Raw genomic sequence first — 21,222 nt, forward strand, 5'->3', positions numbered from 1 at the left:
CTGTTCTTGGTCTCCTTATTCTGGAAAGGTTTTTAATTGGCCCAGTTTTCAGAATAGGAGGATTTCACATAATTTTTTTTTTTTTTTTTGGTTTTCTAGAAACCCGGAAGATCCAGCAACAGCCTGGCCACTCCTTTTAGCGGGGAATGCAGATGGTAACCATAGCTGGTTTGTCTGGGACCATGCCCATTTCTGCCCACTGTCCCAATGTCATTATTTATTGTGATCTTTTCCTTCTGGAAAGTGCTCTGGCTTGGGTGATACATTACAGCCACCTTAGCGGTGAGTGGAAAGCTTCACCTTTCCCTATCACATCAGCTCTGCCCCCTCTTGGGTTTTCCAGATCCCCCCTGCAAGGAAGGGAAAGGGCAGGCGTCACCGCCCTGCTGCGCGAAAGTTTGCAAGAATGCGCCCGCGGGCTCAGAGAGAGAGAACCTACCACCCGGTGGGGGAGATATTAGAACAGGGTTCCATCCGCGTAGAACATGATGTCACAGTTTACTAATCCCTCGTCCTCCCATTTCATTTTAGCTTCACAACAGTTGATCAGTTACACAGCCTGTCTGGCTTGCCTGTGCGCTCGCGGGCTGGTCTGCGGTCTTGCTCCGCACCTGCATGTCACCACAACAGGGTCCTAGAACATTCTGTTCCCCACCTACCCCCTTCCCTCCAGCAACCCCGCTCCCCGCTGGGCCCAGGGCCAACCCCTTAGGAGTCGGTAATTAACTGATTGTGCTCCCAGGAACCACAGACTGCCTGAACAGACGGGGCGAGGGAGGCGGGGGGCAGGGCTGGGCGACTCGGTGGAAGTTCGTGGCGAGTCACGGGCAGAGGAAGCAGGCAGCAGGCAGCCGCGGGCCTGCCGACTGGCCTCGAAGCCCAGGACCTTTTCTCTGGCCGGTGGCTGCACCCTCCGCAAACGGGTGAGAAACCGGCGGCCGCTTACGCAGCGACTTGTCTTCCACCTCGAGGAACCTCACCGAAAGGTTGGACCCAGGGGCCAGAAACACCGGCGGCGCAGGAAACACCGCAAGTCTATTCGCCACCTGCCCCGCCTCACAGCAAAACTACACTTCCCAGAAGCCCTCGCGGCGCGCACGTCCCTGCCACGCGGCTTGCGCCTTCGTCGTCAGCCCGCTGGGGGCGCTGCGGCGACCCCTCCGCCGCCCCGTAGAAGTCTCGGCGGCCCCGGGACCGCTTGCTTCCTGTTTGTCCGACGAGGAGACATGGCGGCGGCGCCGGCGGCGGCTGGGTCTGGGGCCGGCCGAGTGAGACGGTCGGCAGCAACCGCGGCGGCATGGAGCGGCTGGGGCGGCCGGCCACGGCCCGGTAACATTATGCTGCAGCTGCGGCAGGGCCAGCTGACCGGCCGAGGCCTAGTCCGGGCGGTGCAGGTACGAGGCCGGCCCGGAGGGGCGGGGCGGGCCAGGCGGGAGCTGGCGGGGGCTGGGGGAAGAGGCATTTCCAGGCCGCTGCGAGACGCGTCAGACCCCTCCTGGCCGACCGCAGAGCCTGCCTAGGAGCTGCCCGGAGGCTGTCAGGCGCGGCGAGGCCGCGGGCAGGGGCCAGCCAGAAGTCCCCAGTCTGGAGCCCCGCAGGGTTGGGCTGCGGTGGGTCTTGATGGCGTGTACGAGCCCTGGGCCCGGCTTCTGGATCCTCCCTTCCTTGCGCCACGTCTACACGTCTGGGAGACCCTGACGAGTTTGGCATAGCCTCTGTGCGCCTCGAGTTTCTTCCCCTGTGAATTGGGCTGGGGGGTCCTCACTGCAGTTCCCCAGCGGTTTCCAAGCCTATCATAATCGTCAGTATGTCGGAGAGGCCTTTCCGAGGCATTCCCTCTTCCCCTTCGCTAAGATAGGTCCCGGTTGCAAGACGCCAGAGCTCCGAATGCGTCGCATTTGCGTTACTTTCTTGGTCTGTAATTACATATTTCTTTGTTGTCTGCCCCTTTCTCGCCTGTCTCCCCCGTTAGGCTGAGCTCCAGCGAGTGCAGAGACGAGCTCTTTTGCCAACGTAGAGCGTCATGGTTAAGCGCGAGAGGGCTTTGGAGTCAGGCCTGGCTTCAGCGCCCTGCGCTCCGTCGGACTTGGACAAGTTACTTTAGTTACCTCATTTCTGCGGTGGAGATGATAATCAGTAATCTGCCTTTTGAGGCTGTTGTGCAAAGTGCTGCACAGTGAGGGCTGAAGGGTAATCGGTCAATATTGCTATATTTAGTCTGACTTTAATGGATACTCGGTGTATGGTTATTATTTTTCATGAGTGAAGAACGTTGCTTCAGGGTAAAGCGGGGTGGAGGTGACCAAGTCTCCTTGCACCCCCTGCCTCCAGGTGTGTCCAGAACTTACCATGCAAACACACCTGTAAAACGGTAGCTTAATTTAAAGACAGCTTTTGCATAAAGTTTTTTTTTTTAAAGGTGTATTTATTTGAAAGGCAGAGTTAAAGAGAAAGAGAGAGAGAGAGATCTTTAGTCTGCTGGTTCACTTCCCAAATGGCCTCATCGACCAAGGCTGGGTTGAGCTAGTGCCAGGAGCTTCTCCCACATGGGTGCAGGGCCCAAGCACTTGAGCCGTCTTCCGCTGCTTTCCCAGGCACATTTAGCAGGGAGCAGAATCGAAAGTGGAGCAGTCATGACACAAACCACGCCCACGTGTGATGCCGGTGTTGAAGGCGCTGGCCTTAGCCTGCTGTGACACAGTGCTGCTCCATGCATAAAGTTTTGAAGGATACACAAGAACTCATTTAGAGGTTGCTTGATGTGGGGTGGGAGTCGGGTGAATGGAGGAGAGAGTGGGAGCGGGACTTTTCACAGTCTACATTTTAATTTCGATCCGTTTGAATATTACTCAGATGACTTAATGTAAAAGCCGGGTGGTCTCCGTGTGTGGAGGTTTGCACATGTGTGAGCCGTTCTGGGTGAGCAGTATTTTCCTGGACACTGGCGAGCCATGGATGAGCAACACTTCCCTCCTTCCTCTCCCCTGCATCTGCGTTAGGAAGATCCTGGAAATACTTGCTCTGTTGTCCTTTAAGCCAGAGTACCCTGCTGAGCTGGGTGTGCGGGTCTGGCAGAACGCGGACTAACCTTTAATGAGCACATACTTTGGATCAAGCATCAGGCAAGGTGTACGATGTCTTTATTTAATCGTCAGTCTTCTGAAGTAGGTGTCAAGACACATCTCTTAATAGAAAAGTTGGGTGGTGTGCGCCTGAACACCTGTTAGGAGAAGTCGGTGTTCCAGAGCATCCAGGAGCCGTGGAAGTTCTTTAGCATGAGTGATGTAGTTCAGGAAATTTGATTTTTTTTTCCCTGGTGTTGAAAGATTTGACAGAGAAAACGCCTCCCTCCCCAGGAGTATTCTTGAGCCTGGTTTAGGCTGGTTATTGTGGTACTTGGTTCTTGTACACAGAAGTGGGAGCTGGTTGAGAGGTTGAGAGGGGAAGCCTGGCCCCATTTGTAGTAGGCCAGGCAGGGGCCATCTTGGTAACTCGGGGCTCTTCCTTGCCGTGCCCTCCGGCTTTCCTCTCCCATCCTGCAGAACGAATGAATTCTTCACCCGTATTTACATAGCACAGTAAGTGTGTGTGTCACGGCAGGTTGTGTAGTAGAAGGAGGCTAGATTTTTAATAGTGTTTTAATGTGATGAATAAGGTACAGAGCAGGCTTACCACCATGGCCCGTGTGTTCTTCAGTAGTAAGCACAGTCACGTCGTTGTGCCACGACTCCCTAGAACTGTGTCTTTTTGCAAAGGTGAAACTGCGTCCTTGCGGAGCAGCTCCCCACGGGCCCTTCCCCAGTTCCTGGTAACTACTCTTCTGCTTTGTGTTTCTATCACTTTTACTACCTTAGATAATCTCATCTAAGTGGAATCATACAGAATTTGGCTTTTTGTGATTGGCACATTTCACTTAGCAAGTCCTCTGGGTTCGTTCATACTGTAGCATGTAGTGGAATTTCCTTGGAAAACACCAGGTCTTGAAGTAAGCTAGGCCTGAATTGGGTCCTAGTTTTCTATCACTTACTAGCCAGGTGACCTGGATTAAGTTGCTTTACCTCTCTGAACCCGTTTCCTCTTTTCTGAAATGGTGATAACGTCATCTACCTCACAGGGCTGTCAGGAGAATTAAGTGAAATAGTGTGGCTCAAAGCTTACCCAGTGTGACGTACAGTGGATGTTTAGTAAGTAGCTGCTCTCAGCCGGTAGGTCAGAGGGACCGTGTCTCCCGCTTCTTCACATCTGCAGAGGCTGAAGCCAGGCCACGCACTGGGAACCGAGGGTGTTGAGTTGAGATCCTGAGTCAGCTCTGTCCCTGCATGCTCCTCAAGCAGTCCACCTGTGGCTTTGAAAAGACTTCCAGAGTGAGAAGGCCTCAGTTTGAAAACCAGCTGTGGTGCATACTTGCTTTAGCCAAGTTTCTCAATCTCCTTATGCCTCAGTTTTTTCATCTGTAAAGTAGCGATAATCGTGGCCCTAACCTCCCAGGGGTGTGGTGAGGACCACATGAGTTTATACATATAAGGCACTTAAAATGGCGACTGAAATGTAGTAAATATGTCATAACAGTTACCTTGTACTGTTGTATTCTGTATTCTATATTCTGATGGGTCCTTAGTCTGAATTTCTACTCTTCTTCTTCCTTTAGTTCTAGATAGGTAGGTGTATCCAACATAGTATTTCCACATATATGCGTAATGGGCATGTCATACCTAATGTTGAAAACCAAAATCCTGATTTCTCTTTCACCCAGCCTGATCTTCTCGCAGTCTTCCTCATCTCCTTAAATGGGACATAAGGGGAGCCTGGGAGAACACCTGCTGGCCACATGCTTTAGAATGGACCTGTCCTACTTGGGTTTCACTTGACTTTGTTTTCTTTCCTGTTTTTCGCTGTACCCTCTGTCAGGATAATTAAAAAATGCCTGTATGATGCTTTAGAGCTTATCAAGCCCTTTCACATTCATCAGCATGTTTGATCCTTAAAGCTAATCAGATCCTGTAAATCCCTTGCTTCAAACACTCCGGTCACACCCTGTTGCAGTAGGAATCAGATCTGATTCCTTACCATGGGCCTCCAGGGCCCTGCATGATCCATAGGAGTCGAGGAAAGAATAAACTAGGTAGGCCGTGGACTCTAGTAAGACAGTGAACTCACACTTACAGACATTGCCCGTCAGCCCTAGACACACTCTGTTTGGCATTTGGTGCAAGGTCAGTTATAGGGATCCCATCTCTGTTCCTCACATGCTGCCTCTGGCTTACGATTATTGGATTGTTTAAATTCAGCTGTGTGTGTGTGTGTGTGTGTTTTCTTTAGATTGACTCACTTTAAAGAATTACAGTGCTTGTTTTAGCCTCATTGTAAGTATTAGTATTTGTAAAACCTATTGATTTAAGTCAGGTATTCCCTTTTGAAGGCTAATTTATTAGTAAAACAAAACAAAACTTTGGATAAGAATACAAGTGATCTTCAGAAAACTCCTAGAAAGTGTGTATTATGGAAAAAAACTCACTGGATTTTATTTTTTTCTTGTGAAATACACTTATCTTTTAATTCCATTTTCCATAAGTTTTCTGACGTACCTTTAAATATCTAGATACTACTGATTTCAACAGGAAGTATTCACAGGCTCTGAACGTCATGCCTCATTTTATTGAAACAACACAAACTCCATTAAAGTAGGTACAAATATTCCATGGTTAACATCTTGTCAGAATAAGCTAACAAGATAGTTAAGCTTCATTAATAAGCCTTTAAATGTCTATTCACTTGCACTTACTTTGATATTTAGAAAGAGGCATTAGATGTCTTACTCTTAGAGTGAAACAAATAAGATACACATTTATCTCTGGAATTTAGCCTTTATTTAAAAAGAATAAAGGCAAATCAGTGAAAACCGGAAATGTCACATTCTCTATGGGTCAGTAGCTTAGGGAGTGCAGTGTAAGAGATTATCAGTGCTGTAAACTGTCAGACCACAAATACTAAGTGAAACCACACATATGACACCTGCCAGTGATGACTGCGTGGTGGCTTTCATCCCAGTGTTCAGCTGTTCACAAAGAAAACAAAATCCAAATGATTATTTTTAAATGAGGGTCAGTGCCTTATAAAACACTGCAGAAGTAGCAGCAGAGATTCTTGTGAAGTTGATTATTTGGACAGTAACTGGATCTCTGAGCTTGTAACAGCAACAGCCCCAAGCCCTGCCTTTCCAAGTTCTGTGTACCCTCCTGAGGCTGCCACTGCCTGTACTTTGGCTTTGTGTTTTTTATTTATTTTTTACTTGAGAGTCACGGTTACACATAGAGAGGGAGGGGGAGAGGGGAGAGGGGAGACTGAGGGAGGTCTTCCATCCGCTGGCTCACTCCCCAGTTGGTTGCAATGGCCGGAACTCCGCTGATCAGGAGCCAGGAGCATCTTCCACTGCTTTCCCAGGCCATAGCAGAGAGCTGGATCAGAAGTAGAGCAGCTGGGACTTCAATGGCGCCCATATGGGATGCTAGAACTGCAGGTGGTGGCTTTACCCGCTATGCCACAGTGCCGGCCCTGGCCTTGGCTCTACCCTACTCCCCCCCCCCCCCAAAAGAAGGGTTCATGGGACCTGTGCTATGGCACAGTGGGTTAAAGCCCTGGCTTGAAAGCGCCGGCATCCCATATGGGTGCTGGTTCTAGTCCCGGCTGCTCCTCTTCCGATCCAGCTTTCTGCTATGGCCTGGATAGTAGTAGAAGATGGCCCGTGTCCTTGGGCCCCTGCACCCACGTGGGAGACCTGGAAGAACCTCCTGGCTCCTGGCTTCGGATCAGCTCAGCTCCAGCCATTACGGCCATCTGGGAAGTGTACCAGTGGATGGAAGATTCTCTCTGTCTCTACCTCTCTCTGTAACTCTGTCTTTGAAATAAATAAAAAATAAATCTTAAAAAAAAAAAAGGAGGGTCCATGGTACCTGCACTGTGGCACCGGTGAAACTGCCATCTGTCGTCCCAGCATGCTATATGGGCGCCAGTTCGGGTCCCAGCTGCTCTACTTTTGATCTAGTTCCTTGCTAATTTGCCTGGGAAACCAGCAGAAGATGGCCAAAGTGCTTGGGACCCTGCACCCATGTAGGAGACCTGGATGAAGCTCCTGGCTTTGGCCAGTTGTGGCCATTTGGGGAGTGAACCAGCAGACAGAAGATTCTATTTGTCTCCTTCTCTCCCTCTGTAACTCTGACTTTGAAATAAATAAATAAAAGTCTTGGGGGGAAAAAATGGCAGATTCCAGGAACACTAGAGAGCCTATGTTTCTGAATAACATGCTTATAAAACACTTTTTGGCTTTTCAATTTAAGATATTTTCTTCTGGTAAAAGATTTAATTCATAGTGCCTCATGCCACAGTGTATGTAGTTGTATAACTTTTTATTTTTCTTAGTGTTAAAACCTGCTCTTTCTGCTTTTTAAAAATATCAGGGGGCTGGTGCTGTTGCATAGTAGGCCAAGTCTCTGCCTTTGGCACTGGCATCCCATGTGAGCATTGGTTTCTGTCCTGGCTGCTCCTTTTCTGATCCAGCTCTCTGCTGTGGCCTGGGAAAGCAACAGAAGATAGCCCAAGTGCATGGGCCCCTGGGAGGAAGCTCCTGGCTCCTGGCTTTGGATCCGCCCAGCTCCGGCTATCGAGGCTGTATGGGGATGGAAAAGCTTTCTCTCTGTCTTTCCCTCTCTCTGTAACTCTACCTCTCAAATAAATTTATTTTTTAATTTATTTTTATTTTAATTAAAAAAAATATTTTTTTTGACAGAGTGGACAGTGAGAGAGACAGAAAGAAAGGTCTTCCTTTGCCGTTGGTTCACCCTCCAATGGCCGCCGTGGCCGGCGCACCGCGCTGATCCGATGGCAGGAGCCAGGTACTTCTCCTGGTCTCCCATGGGGTGCAGGGCCCAAGGACTTGGGTCATCCTCCACTGCACTCCCGGGCCACAGCAGAGAGTTGGCCTGGAAGAGGAGCAACCGGGACTAGAACCCGGTGTGTCGCAAGGCGGAGGATTAGCCTAGTGAGCCGCGGCGCCGGCTACTCAAATAAATTTTTAAAAATCTTATAAAAAAAATCAAGATGCAAATATGCATGTGGTAAAAATTCACCTTTTTAAGCATATAGTTCTGTGAGTATTTTTTTAAATTTAAGATTTATTTATTTATTTGAAAGGCAGAGTTACAGAGAGGCAGAGAGAAAGAGAGAGGTCTTCCATCTAGCAGTTCATTGCCCAGAGCTGTGTCAGTCCGAAGCCAGGAGCCCAAAGCTGCCTCTGGGTCTCCCACTGGGGTGCAGGGACCCAAGCACCTGGACCATCTTCCGCTGCCCTCCCAGGCCATAGCAGAGAGCTGGATTGGAAGTGGAGCAACCAGGACTCTAACTGGTGCCCACATGGGATATTGGCACCACAGGTGGTGGCTTTACCCGCTATGCCAAAAAAGCACTGGCCCCCTTATTCTGTGAGTTTTGACAAATACATACATTCATGTAATCACCATTACAGTCAGGATGCAGAAAATTCTTTCATGGTGGGTTAAGCCACCAGTTTTGACACCAGCATCCCATAGGAGAGTGCTGATTTGAGTCTGGAGCCTTGGCTACTATGCTTCTGATCCAGCTTCCTGCTAATGTGCCTGGGAAAGCAGGTGAAGATGCCCAAGTACTTGGGCTCCTGCCACCCAGGTGGGAGACCAGGATGGAGTTCCTGGCTCCTGGCTTTAGTCTGGCCTAGACTTGGCTGTTGGCAAGCATTTGGGGAAGTGGACCAGCAAATGGAAGATCTTTCCTCCCTATCTCTCCTTTTTTTCCTCTTTCAAATACATAACAATCTTTATTTTTATGTATTTATTTTTTTAAGAGAGTTTATTGGTGGGGGGATCCCGACAAACTGGAGGGAAGTGGTGAAGAAGAAAAAGAGCATAAGAGAGAGGGAGAGAGATCAAGAGACAGAAACAACTTTAAAAAGAATTCTTTGATAATAGACCCTTTCCATAACCCTAGGCAGCCATTCATCTCTTTTTTATCCTTTTCATTTGCCCTTTTTTAGACTGTCATATACATAGAGTCATACCTTAGGAATACATACAAGTATGTACATATACCATATAGAGCCTTTTCAGTCTGGCTTATTTCACTGGCATAATAACCTTTTGTATATTTGTATTGCCAAATTCTAAAATCCTTTAAAATAAAAAATAAGTATTTCAAGGACTGAGTGACAGAGCCGGAGACGCACAGAGAGAGAGATGTCTTCCCTTCTTTGATTCACTCCCGGAACAGTTGCAACAGCCAGGTCTGGACCAGGCTGAAACCAAAAGCCTGGTTCTCCCATGTAGGTGACATCCACTGCTTTCCCAGGCATATCAGCAGGGAGCTGGCAGGAAACAGAGCAACCAGGACTGGAACCAGTACTCATATGGGATGCTGTCACCACAGAGGCAGATTAACCTTCTGCACCACAATACAGGCCTTCTCTCTCTGTTTCTCAAGACTTTATTTGAAAGACAGAGTTACATAAAGAGAGAGAGAGAGAGAGAGAGAGATCTTCCATCTGCTGGTTCACTCCCCAAATGTCTAGGGCCATCTTCTGCTTTCCCATGTGCATTAGCAGGGAGCTGGATCAGAAGTGGAGCAGCCTGGACTCAAACCATTGTCCCAGGCAACTTTACCTGCTGTGCCACAATGCTGGCCTCTTTCTGTTTTTTTGTTTGTTTGTTTTTAAAGATTTATTTATTTGAAAGGCAGAGTTACAGAAGGCCTTGGCAGAGAGAGAGAGGTCTTCCATCCTATGGTTCACTCCCCAGATGACTGCAATGGCCGGAGCTGTGCCGATCTAAAGCCAGGAGTCAGGAGCTTCCTCTGGGTCTCCCACGTGGGTGCAGGGACCCAGGCACTTGGGCCATCTTCCACTGCTTTCCCAGGCCATAGCAGAGAGCTGGATTGGAAGTGGACAGCCGGGACTCGAACCAGCACCCATATGTGATGCCGGCACTGCAGGGAGCGGCTTTACCTACTGTGCCACAGCGCCAGCCCCTGTCTATCTGTTTTTAAAGCCCTCCATCTCCTGCTCTTACTAGGAAGAGTTTGGACTGATTACTTATAAAGTCTGCTGTGTGGCTAAAACTTGGGACTTCTTTCACCAAAGTTCAGGCCATTTTATTTGCTTTTCTCACGTTAGGCTCTTATTTCCTAAATTTTGTGTCTTCCTTTTCTTAGAGCATATTCTGTAGCAGACTGTCAAGAAAGAGTGCATAAAAGGTAATTCTTTTTAAAGCTTGCATATATGAAAATGGATTTTATTTTGAAACTTGTATATTTAGCTAGATACAGAATTCTGAGTTGAAAGTTATTTTCCAGTATTAAATGATATCATCTTTAATCAGATTCTTTGTATTTTTTTTTCTTTTCTTTTCCTCCCTTTCTTCCTAACATTTGTGTATTTATTTGAAAGGCAGAGTTATATATAAAGAAAGGGTAAGACAGATCTTCCGTCCGCTGGTTCACTCCCTAAATTGCCACAAAGGTCAGACCTGGGTTGATCTGGAGCCAGGAGCTTCTTCTGGGTCTCCTGTGTGGGTGCAGCCCCCCCCCCCCCTTTTTAAGATTTATTTATTTACTTGAAAGTCAAGAGTTACACAGAGAGAGAGGTCTTCCATCTGCTAGTTCACTCCCCGGTTGGCCGCAACGGCTATAGCCCCGCCAATCCGAAGCCAGGACCAGGAGCTTCCTCCAGGTTTCCCATGCAGTTGCAGGGGCCCAAGGACCTGGGCCATTTTCTACTGCTTTCCCAGGCCATAGCAGAGAGCTGGATCGAAGTGGAGCAGCCAAGACTTGAACTGGCACCCATATGGGATGCCGGCAAAGCAGGTGGTGGCTTTACCTGCTATACCACAGTGCCATGGGCCATCTTCTGCTGCTTTCCCAGGTGCGTTAGCAGAGAACTGGATCAGAAGTGTAGCAGCTGAAACTCGAACCAGCACCCATATGGGATGCTGACACCACAGGCTGCAGCTTTACCTGCAACCCCACAGCGTTGGTCACCAAAATATTGTTTCAGGCAACAATATTTGTTAGAGTCATCCAGGAAGGTGGTGAAGCTGTAATTCATTCATTTTCTTTGTGTACTCTTACTAACAAGCCACAATTAATTCTTTCTATTTTTGAGAAGTATTTGAGGTATTATGAATAATGTTGATCTGACATTCTAATATTTTTAACATATAGCTGCACAATTTTGGGGGTTATAGACTTAGAATTTCAGGGTCAAGATATACATAGGTTCAGCATTATTAGCTATTATTAGAGAATTTCCTAAGAGTTTCGTTACTTATCCTTACCACCACCAGCGGTGTTTTCATTTGAGTTATATCGTTCCATGTTCTCACTTATCCGTGGTGTTATCAGTCTTTTTAATTTTAGCCTTTTTTGCAGGTGTGCAATGGTCTATCATTATGGTTTCAGTTTGCATTTCCTTGATGACTAATGAGGTTAAGCACTTTTTCAGAAGTTTATTGGCCATTTTGATGTCCTTTTGTAAATTGCCTATTCAAATCTTTTGCACTTTCTGTTTTTTTTTTTTTTTAAGATTTATTTATTTATTTGAAAGTTAGAGAGAGAGAGAGGTCTTCCATCTGCTGGTTCCTCCTCCAGTTGGCCACAAAGGCTGTGCAAATCCCAAGCCAGGAGCCAGGAGTTTCTTCTGGGTATCCCATGTGGGTGCAGGGGCCCAAGGATTTGGGCCATCTTCCACTGCTTTCCCAGGCTGTAGCAGAGAGCTGGATCATAAGTGGAGCAGCCGGGATTAGAACCGGCACCCATATGGAATGCCAGCACCGCAGGCAGCAGCTTTACTCGCTAGGCCTACCCCAACCTGTTGTTTTTTATATATGTAACTTAATTGGAATTTCTTTAAACTTCTGTGCATGAGCCCTTTGTAGGGATGTTTTGCAAATATTTTCTCTTATTCTGTGTCTTGCCTTTTTAATCTCTAAAAAAGATCTTTCGATGAGTAGAAGTGATAATTTTAATACAGTTCATTATATCACTGTTTTCCTTTATGGTTAGTGCTTTTTGTATCCTGTTTAAAAAACTTTGTCTACAGTTTCATGTTTGGCTTTTTTTTTTTTTTTTTTGCAGCAAAATAAACATCTTTTGATTCCATTTTCCACTATAAAATTTTTGTTTGTTTTATTTGAAAGGCAGAATGACAGATGTCTGCCATCCACTGGTTCACCCCCTAAATGACTGCAACACTAGGGCTGGGCCAGGCAAAACCAGGAGCCAGGACTCCTTCTGGGTCTCCCACGTGGATGGCAGACTCAAGCTCTCAGGCATATTATCAGGAAACTGGATCCGTGCAGAGCACCTGGGACTTGAATCAGTGCTCATATGGGATGTCAGCATTGCAAGTGGCAGCTCAACTCAGTGCATCATGTTGAAATTGTTTTCCTGCTTTTACTTAAGATTGTTCTGGTTCTTCTTGGCACTTTGCCATTTCCATGTTCATTTTAGAATGCACACATTTTTACAACAAAATGTTGATTGGGATTGTGTTCAATCTGTTACACTTAATATATTCATTCTGTCTCAGTCTCCCCCTTTGCCACCTGCTCTCTCTCTTCTTCAGCTTGATTGTCCTTAATTTTTCTTGGTAATGTTTTATTATATAGTTTTCTATGCTGCAGTCTTGCATAACTCCATTAGATTTGTTCCTTGGCACTAGACAGTTTTTTTTATGATATTATAAAGAGTGTTTTTAAAACTGAAGGTGTAACATAAAAACAAGATTTTTTCATATTACTTTTGTTATAATGTACTTTTAGATTTTTTTGGATTGTGGATATATGTACAATTGTGAATGTCATGTCAACTGCAAATGAAGCTTTCATTGTATTTTTTGCAATCTCATTTATTTATTTATTTTAGATTTATTTATTTGAAGGAGTTACACAGAGAAGGAGAGGCAAAGAGTGAGAGGGGTCTTTCCATCCACTGGTTCATTCCCTAGTTGGCGGCCATGGTCAGAGCTGCGCCAATATGTAGCCAGGAGCCAGGAGCGTCTTCTGGGTCTTCCACATAGGTGCAGGGGCCCAAGGACTTGGGCCATCTTCTACTGCTTTCCCAGGCCATAGCAGAGAGCTGGATTGGAAGTGGAGCAGCCGAGAACCGGCGCCCATGTGGGATGCTGGCACTGCAGGCGGCAGCTTTACCCACTACGTCACAGCACTGGCCCCAGTTCTTTATCTTACTCTGCTGCGGAAGGCCTGCTGTCTTCTGGAAGTAGCTTGTTCCTGATATAGGAGGTGAAAGCCTTACACATTTCACTATTAAGCATAATGTTTCAGTGAGTTTTCTGAAGATACCTATTACTAGAAATTCACTACCTTTTTTTTTTTTTTTTTTTAAGATTTATTTTTTTATTTGAAAGGCTGAGTTAGAGGCAGAGAGAGAGAAGTCCTCCATCCTCTGGTTCCAGGAGCTTCTGGGTCTCCAAGGCAGGTGCAGCGGCCCAAGTACTTGAGTCATCTTCTGCTTTCTCAGGCAATAGCAGAGAGTTGGATCGGAAGTGGAGCAGCTGGGACTCAAACCTGTGTCCATATGGGGTGCCAGCACTGTAGGTGGCAGCTTTACCTGCTGTGCCACAGCACTGGCCCCAGAAATTCACTGCTTTTAATATTTCTTTGTTTTTTTTTTTTTTAATATCACAGACTATGTGGTATTTTCTTTTCTTTTTTTTTTTTTAAGATTTTATTTATTTAATTATTTGAGAGGTAGAGTTACAGACAGTGAGAGGAAGAGTCAGAGAGAAAAGTCTTCCTTCCGTTGGTTCACACCCCAAATGGCCACAACACCTGGAGCTGCGCCGATCTGAAGCCAGGAGCCAGGTGCTTCTTCCCAGTCTTCCATGTGGGTACAGGGAACCAAGGAGTTGGGCCTTGTTCTGCTCTTTTCCAGGCCGTAGCAGAGAGCTGGCTTGGAAGAAGAGCAGCCGGGACTAAAACCAGCACCCCTATGGGATGCTGGCACCGCAGGTGGAGGATAACCTACTACGCCATGGCGCCGTCCCCTGCTTTTAATATTTCTTATATATCTGGTCTACTGACAAAAACTCTCTCCATTTTAGAATTTTCATTTATTCATTTTTAAATGTTTTACATATTTGGATAGCAGAGAGAGACAGAGACAGATATAGAAAGAAGAGATCTTCCATCCACTGGTTTGCTTCCCAAATGCTTGCAACAGCTAGGGCTGGGCCAGGCAAAGGCCAGGAGCCAGGAATTCAATCTGGGTTTCCCATTTGGGTTGCAAGAAGTACTTGAGCCTTCATCTGCTGCCTCAAGGATATGCATCAGCAGGAAGCTGAAATCGGAAGCAGAACTGGGACTTGAATTTAAAAACATTTTTTTTAAAGATTTATTTATTTTATTTGAAAGCCAGAGTTACACAGAGAGGAGAGGCAGAAAGAGAGAGAGAGAGAGAGAGAGAGAGAGGTCGGTCTTCCATCCTATGGTTCACTCCCCAAATGACCACAACAGCCAGAGCTGTGCTGATTCAAAGCCAGCAGCCAGGAGCTTCTTCCAGGTCTCCCACATGGGTGCAGGGGCCCAAGGACTTGGGCCATCTTCTACTGCTTTCCCAGGCCATAGCAGAGAGCTGGACAGGAATTGGAGCAGCTGGGTCTCGAACTGGCATCCATATGGGATGCCTGCACTTCAGGCCAGGACGTTAACCCACGGTGCCACAGTGCCGGCCCCCAAAATTTTTGTTTATTTTCATTTTATTTGAATGCTAGAGAAGCAGAAAGAGAGAGGGAGAGACAGATTTTCTCTCTACTGGTTCATTTCCCAAATGGCCACAAAGGCCGGAGCTGAGCCAATCTGAATCCAGGTGCTTCTGGGACTCCCACGTGAGTGCAGGGGCCCAAGGATTTGGGCCATCCTCTGCTGCTTTCCCAGGCGCAATATCAGGGAGCTGGATTTGAAGTGGAGCAGCCAGGACTTGAATCAGCACCCATATGGGATGCTAGTGCTGCATACTGGGTCTTGAACTTGCTGCCCCACAGAGCCGGCCCCCTGCAACTGTTTTCTTAATGTTCACTGCAAGTGGCTAGAGTGGCTAGACATATAGGTGGTTTTTGTATATTGATTTTTTTTTTTTTTTTTTTTGGACAGGCAGAGTGGACAGTGAGAGACAGAGAGAAAGGTCTTCCTTTTGCCGTTGGTTCACCCTCCAGTGGCCACTGCGGCCGGTGCACCGTGCTGATCCGAAGCCAGGAGCCAGGTGCTTCTCCTGGTCTCCCATGGGGTGCAGGGCCCAAGGACTTGGGCCATCCTCCACTGCACTCCCAGGCCACAGCAGAGAGCTGGCCTGGAAGAGGAGCAACTGGGACAGAATCTGGCGCCCTGACCGGGACTAGAACCTCGTGTGCTGGTGCCGCAGGCGGAGGATTAGCCTACTGAGCTGTGGCGCCGGCTGTATATTGATCTTATGTCCTAATACTTTGCTTAACTCATGTATTAGCACTAATAATTTATTGTTGCTTTCTTTTTCATTTAAAGATTTATTTATTTATTTATTTGAAAGGCAGAGTTACAGAGAGGCAGAGAGAGAGAGAGAGAAAGTCTTCATTCGCTGGTTCACTCCCCAAATGGCCACAATGGCTGGGGCTTTGCCATTCCGAAGCCAGGAGTCAGGAGCTTTCTTCCAGGTCTCCCGTGTGATTGCAGGGGCCCAAGCACTTGGGCCATCCTCTTGTGCTTTCCAAGGTCACAGCAGAGAGCTGGATGGGACTCAAGCCAGCGCCCATATGGGATGCTGGTACCACTGGTGGAGGCTTAGCCTACTTCGCCACAGCGCTGGCCCTGGTGTTCTTTAAATGTTTGGTAGAATAATGTTACCAGGGTCTGGTGCTGTGGCACAGTGGGTTAAAGCCCTGGCCTGAAGAGCCAGCATCCTGTAGGGGCGCTGGTTCTAGTCCCACCTGCTCCTCTTTTGATCCAACTCTCTGCTATGGCCTGGGAAAGCAGTAGAAGATGGCCCAAGTCCTTGGGCCCTTGCACCCATGTGGGAGACCCAGAAGAAGCTCCTGGCTGCTGGCTTTGGGTTGGTGCAGTTCTGTCCGTTGTGGTCATCTGGGAAGTAAACTAGTGGATGGAAGATCTCGCTCTCTGTCTCTACCTCTCTCTGTAACTCTTTCAAATAAATAAAATAAATCTTAAAAAAAAAAAAAAAGAATAATGTTACCAGTTAGCCATTTATCTGGACCTTGACTTTTCTTTGTGTGCTTTTTTTTTTTTTTTTTTTTTTTTTTTTTTTTTTTTTTTTGGACAGTGAGAGAGAGAGACAGAGAGAAAGGTCTTCCTTTGCCCTTGGTTCACCCTCCAATGGCCGCCGCGGCCGGCGCACCGCACCGATCCGATGGCAGGAGCCAGGAGCCAGGTGCTTTTCCTGGTCTCCCATGGGGTGCAGGGCCCAAGCACCTGGGCCATCCTCCACTGCACTCCTGGGCCACAGCAGAGGGCTGGCCTGGAAGAGGAGCAACCGGGACAGAATCCGGCGCCCCGACCGGGACTAGAACCCGGTGTGCCGGCGCCGCTAGGCGGAGGATTAGCCTAGTGAGCCGCGGCGCCGGCCTCTTTGTGTGCTTTCTGATCCAGTGTCTTTGCTTGTTAGGTCTATAAAGATACCCTATTTCTTCTGGAGTCAGCTGCTCTCCTTTGCCAAATCTGCTCATGTTTCTTTCTTATTAGTAAAAGATTGTGGTTTTTTTTGTTTTTTTTTTTTGGCAGTTCCCCGAGACTTTCTTGGTGGAGAGGGACAAGCAGTCCAAATGGAGCGGGATTCCTCAACTGCTGCTTAAGCTGTGTGCAACCAGCCACCTTCACAGTGACTTCATTGAGTGCCAGAACATCCTCAAGGTAACTCTCAGGCCTTGGAGGGGCTGGATTCAGGGCCCAGGAGCCGCAAGCCATCTGCTTTTTCAAATAGCCTGATTTGGTTGTGTGAGGGGTAGAAAATTAGTGAAAACCAGAAAAAAGAACAAAAAAGAAAATTGAAACCACCTATAGTCCCGCTATAAGAGATAATTGCCATTAGATTTTCTGTGTGTATCCTGTGCTTATTTTGTGGCAGTGCTTGGGTAATAGGAACATCATCATTTGTGCCCTGGGGTTTAGGTGGTCTTGTTTTTGAACAGGGTGTGAGAGATCCCATATTGCTGAAGGTTTATGAGAAGGGACTTGGTGATTGTTGGTAATTATGATTAACATAGAAAGATTGAAAGGGCCAGCTTTGATGGTTGGGAGAGGAATGGAAAGAGTGCAAAGACATTATGCTAAGGCAGTTATTCTCAAACTCCTGTGTGTCATAGTCATTGGAGAAGGCACCGAATGCTAGACTCCTGTGGTGTCTGACTCAGGAGGTCTGGGGTTACCTAATCCAAATTTGAACTTGGGACTAGGCTCAAATTTGTATTTACCGTTCAGCTTCAGCTGCATTTAAAAATCTATGTAATTTATGTTTGATCATAGTGAAACTGAAGGATAAAATGTTCTTGGCAGGTTAAGATGTGATTATAATTTCACAGTTATTCTAAAATATAAACACTAAATAAGCTTAGTCTTTGCCTTTAAGAAAATGTTTTTATATTCTTTATCTTCTCATAGTCTGTTTGATGGGAATTATAGCCTCTTACACTTATTTTAAAATACTTTCAAAGAATTGTACATTATTTCATTTGATTCCTTCAAAATTTCTGATATGAGATTGAGGTGAAATTAAGAGGGAAATTAACGTTTGTAAGTCCTTGCTATATGATCATTTCTTAATATATCCAGCAAATGCTTACTTGAAATTTACTGTATACTAGACTTTTCTGTCAATTTTTTTTCTATTAGTTTTGTTCCATAAGAAAAAAAAAAGGGTTCTGTGGCCCTCCAGAATAGGAGAACCACTTCCGTTTATCAAAGGTCTGCTGGCTTAGGATCTGTGACAACTACAAAGAGAAGCTGCTCTAGGCTTGTCTTCAAGAAGCATTTAGCTTAGACAAAAAATATCAGGTTTCTAAATAGGTGCAAAGTAAAAGTGCTGGATATCATGAATGAGTTACAGATAGTTCTATGGGCTTAGAAAAGCAGCAGATTGCTTCTGGCTGTGGAAAATTAGGGACGACTTCTTGCAGTGGCCTGGGGCCTGAAGGGTTCTAGTTGGTGACTAAAATGTAAATTGATATTCCAGAGTCTGGTATGTGTTGAATGCTAAAACCAAATGTTTCTGTACTTTTTTTAAATAGGAAATCTCTCCTCTTCTCTCCATGGAGGCTATGGCATTTGTTACTGAAGATAGGAAACTTACTCAAGAAACCACTTACCCAAATACTTATATTTTTGATTTGTTTGGAGGTGTTGATGTAAGTACTGTTTATTATTACTAGTATTATCATTAAATCATTTGAGAATTTAACTCTTAAAAAATTGTATAAAAATATTTTAGAATCTGTAGCAAACTTTACAAATTTAACTTTTAGAAGATTAGAGTGGTATTTGCCTGTTAAAGAAACATAGGTTTTTGTTTTTTAGAAGTATTTATGAGTATTGATAATATAACCACCTTTTCTAAAGGTACAGAGTGAAAACTGTGTCTGTGTCTCCTAGTGTCCCCCTAAAAGTAGTTGTTATTGCTAGTTTTTTTCTACTGGAGCTGTTCTGTGGTAGTATGGGGGAGGGGTGTGTGTGTAAATGCCTCCCCCACTTCCATCTTTGTTTTTCTCCTCACATATAAGGGCATGTCTTAGACATGGGTGCCATCTCTTGTACCTTGCTTTTTTTTTTTTTTTTTAAAGATTTTATTTATTTTATTTGAGAGTTAGAGTTACAGACAGTGAGAGGGAGAGACAGAGAAAAAGGTCTGTCTTCTGTTAGTTCACTCCCCAAATGGCTGCAACGGCTGGAGGTGCGCCGATCCGAAGCCAGGAGCCAGGTGCTTCTTCCTGGTCTCCCATGTGAGTGCAGGGGCCCAAGGACTTGGGCCATCTTCTACTGCTTTCCCAGGCCACAGCAGAGAGCTGGATTGGAAGAGGAGCAGCCGGGTCTTGAACTGGTGCCCATATGGGATGCTGGCGCTTCAGGCCAGGGTGTTAACCCGCTGCGCCACAGCACCGGCCACAGTTTAGGATTTTTAGTGTATTCACAGATTTGTGAGATCATTATTACCACGAATCCTTTTTTTTTTTTTTTTTTTTTGAGTTTATTTGTTTATTTGAAAGGGTGACAGAGACAGAGAGAACTTCCATTCACTGGTTCACTCTCCAGATGGCCACAACAGCCCCTGCTGGTCCAGGCAGAAGGCCAGGCGCCTGGAATTCTTTCCGGTCTCCTATGTGGGTGGCAGGGGTTCAAGTGCTTCTGCTGCCTTCCCAAGCACATTAGCCCAAAGCTGGATTAGAAGCAGAGAAGCTGGGACTTGAACTGGTTCTCTGATATGGGGTGCCAGAACCCTGGGCCCCTGCAGTCAATCTTACAACCTTTGCATTATCTGCCTAAAAAACAAACTTCATGCGTTTTAGCTCTTATTCCCCTACCTCTCCAACACTCCATCCCTATCCTTAGTAACTACTAATCCACTTTTTGTCTCTATAAGTTTCTGTGCTTCGTATAAATGGATAATGTATTATGTGATTTTATTGTTGTTGTTGTTACTAGCTTCTTTGGCTTAGCATAATGTTTTCAGGGTTCATCCATGTTGTAGTATGTATCAAAACCCATTCCTATTTTTTGCTTAAATAATATTCCTTGTATAGGTGTACATTTTTTTCCATTTGTGATGGACACTTGGGTTGCTTTCCGTTTTGTGGCTGTTACAAATAATGCTGCTGTAAAGCATTGTTGTACCTACTTTAGGGCACTTACCTAGGAGTGGAGTTGCTGGGTCATATGGTAAAATATCTTTAGTTGTTTGAGGAGCTGCCAGACCATTTTCCAGGGAAGCTGCACCATTTTACTTTTCCAGGATCAGTGTGTGAGGGTTCTGATTTCTCTGTATTCTTGTCAAGACCTACTATTATTTGTCATTTTTATTACAGCTTTTATAATGAGTATCGTTATAGTTTTGATTTGCATGTCTTTGTTGGTGAATGGTACCATCTTTTCATGACCTTATTTACGCTTTGCTTGTCTTCCTTGGAGAATTATATCTCCTTTTCCCATTTTTATTGGGTTATTTTTCTTTTTATTATTGAGTTGTAAGAGATCTTTATTCTTTTTTTTTCTTTTCTTTTTTTTTTTTTTTTTTTGGACAGGCAGAGTGGACAGTGAGAGAGAGAGACAGAGAGAAAGGTCTTCCTTCCTTTGCCGTTGGTTGACCCTCCAATGGCCTCCGCGGCCGGCGCACTGCAGCCGGTGCACCGCGCTGATCCGATGGCAGGAGCCAGGTACTTATCCTGGTCTCCCATGGGGTGCAGGGCCCAAGCACTTGGGCCATCCTCCACTGCTCTCCCTGGCCACAGCAGAGAGCTGGCCTGGAAGAGGGGCAACCGGGACAGAATCCGGTGCCCCGACAGGGACTAGAACCCCGTGTGCCGGCGCCGCAAGGTGGAGGATCAGCCTAGTGAGCCGCGGCACCGGCCTATTGTTTTCATGTTTTAAAAATTTGCATCTTTGTATGAGTGAGATTGGATATATATCATGTGTTTAGAAGTAGTTCCTTTTCTGCCAGTTATCTATTCAATAGTTTTTGCATCTTTTTCTCTTTGGTTATTAGGCCTTTTTCTTATAAATTTGTTAGATTCTTATTTTTTCAAAAATCCTTGTAAGTATTTTTATGCTCCCTGTTTTGAAATTGAATTTTGACTTAGTGGTACTTTTTTTTTTTTTTTTGACAGGTAGAATGGACAGTGAGAGAGAGAGAGACAGAGAGAAAGGTCTTCCTTTTGCCGTTGGTTCACCCTCCAATGGCCGCAGCAGCCGGCGCGCTGCCACCGGAGCATTGCGCTGATCTGAAGCCAGGAGCCAGGTGCTTCTCCTGGTCTCCCATGGGGTGCAGGGCCCAAGCACTTGGGCCATCCTCCACTGCACTCCTGGGCCGCAGCAGAGAGCTGGCCTGTAAGAGGGGCAACTGGGACAGAATCCGGCGCCCCGATCGGGACTAGAACCCGGTATGCCGGCGCCGCAAGGCGGAGGATTAGCCTAGTGAGCCACGGCGCCGGCCTTAGTG

The 21,222-nt window shown here is 46.3% G+C and overlaps 1 protein-coding gene across 2 annotated transcripts in view; it reads left to right on the forward strand.

Annotated features, from left to right (window-relative positions):
* Nucleotides 1-1,200: 1,200 nt before the first annotated feature.
* TRPC4AP (transient receptor potential cation channel subfamily C member 4 associated protein) overlaps nt 1,201-21,222 on the forward strand; it is a 73,809-nt gene continuing 53,787 nt past the window's right edge. For both annotated transcript variants that reach the window (XM_002710789.6, XM_002710788.6), the window contains exons 1-3: nt 1,201-1,394; nt 16,803-16,931; nt 18,305-18,421. In XM_002710789.6, the coding sequence (XP_002710835.1) occupies nt 1,227-1,394; nt 16,803-16,931; nt 18,305-18,421 (414 nt within the window). In that variant the 5' untranslated portion in view covers nt 1,201-1,226. The remainder of the gene's footprint in view (nt 1,395-16,802; nt 16,932-18,304; nt 18,422-21,222) is intronic.

This window comes from Oryctolagus cuniculus, chromosome 11, assembly GCF_051225735.1.
Source record: "Oryctolagus cuniculus isolate XC-2025 breed Fujian yellow rabbit chromosome 11, ASM5122573v1, whole genome shotgun sequence".
NCBI classification, from domain to species: domain Eukaryota; kingdom Metazoa; phylum Chordata; class Mammalia; order Lagomorpha; family Leporidae; genus Oryctolagus; species Oryctolagus cuniculus.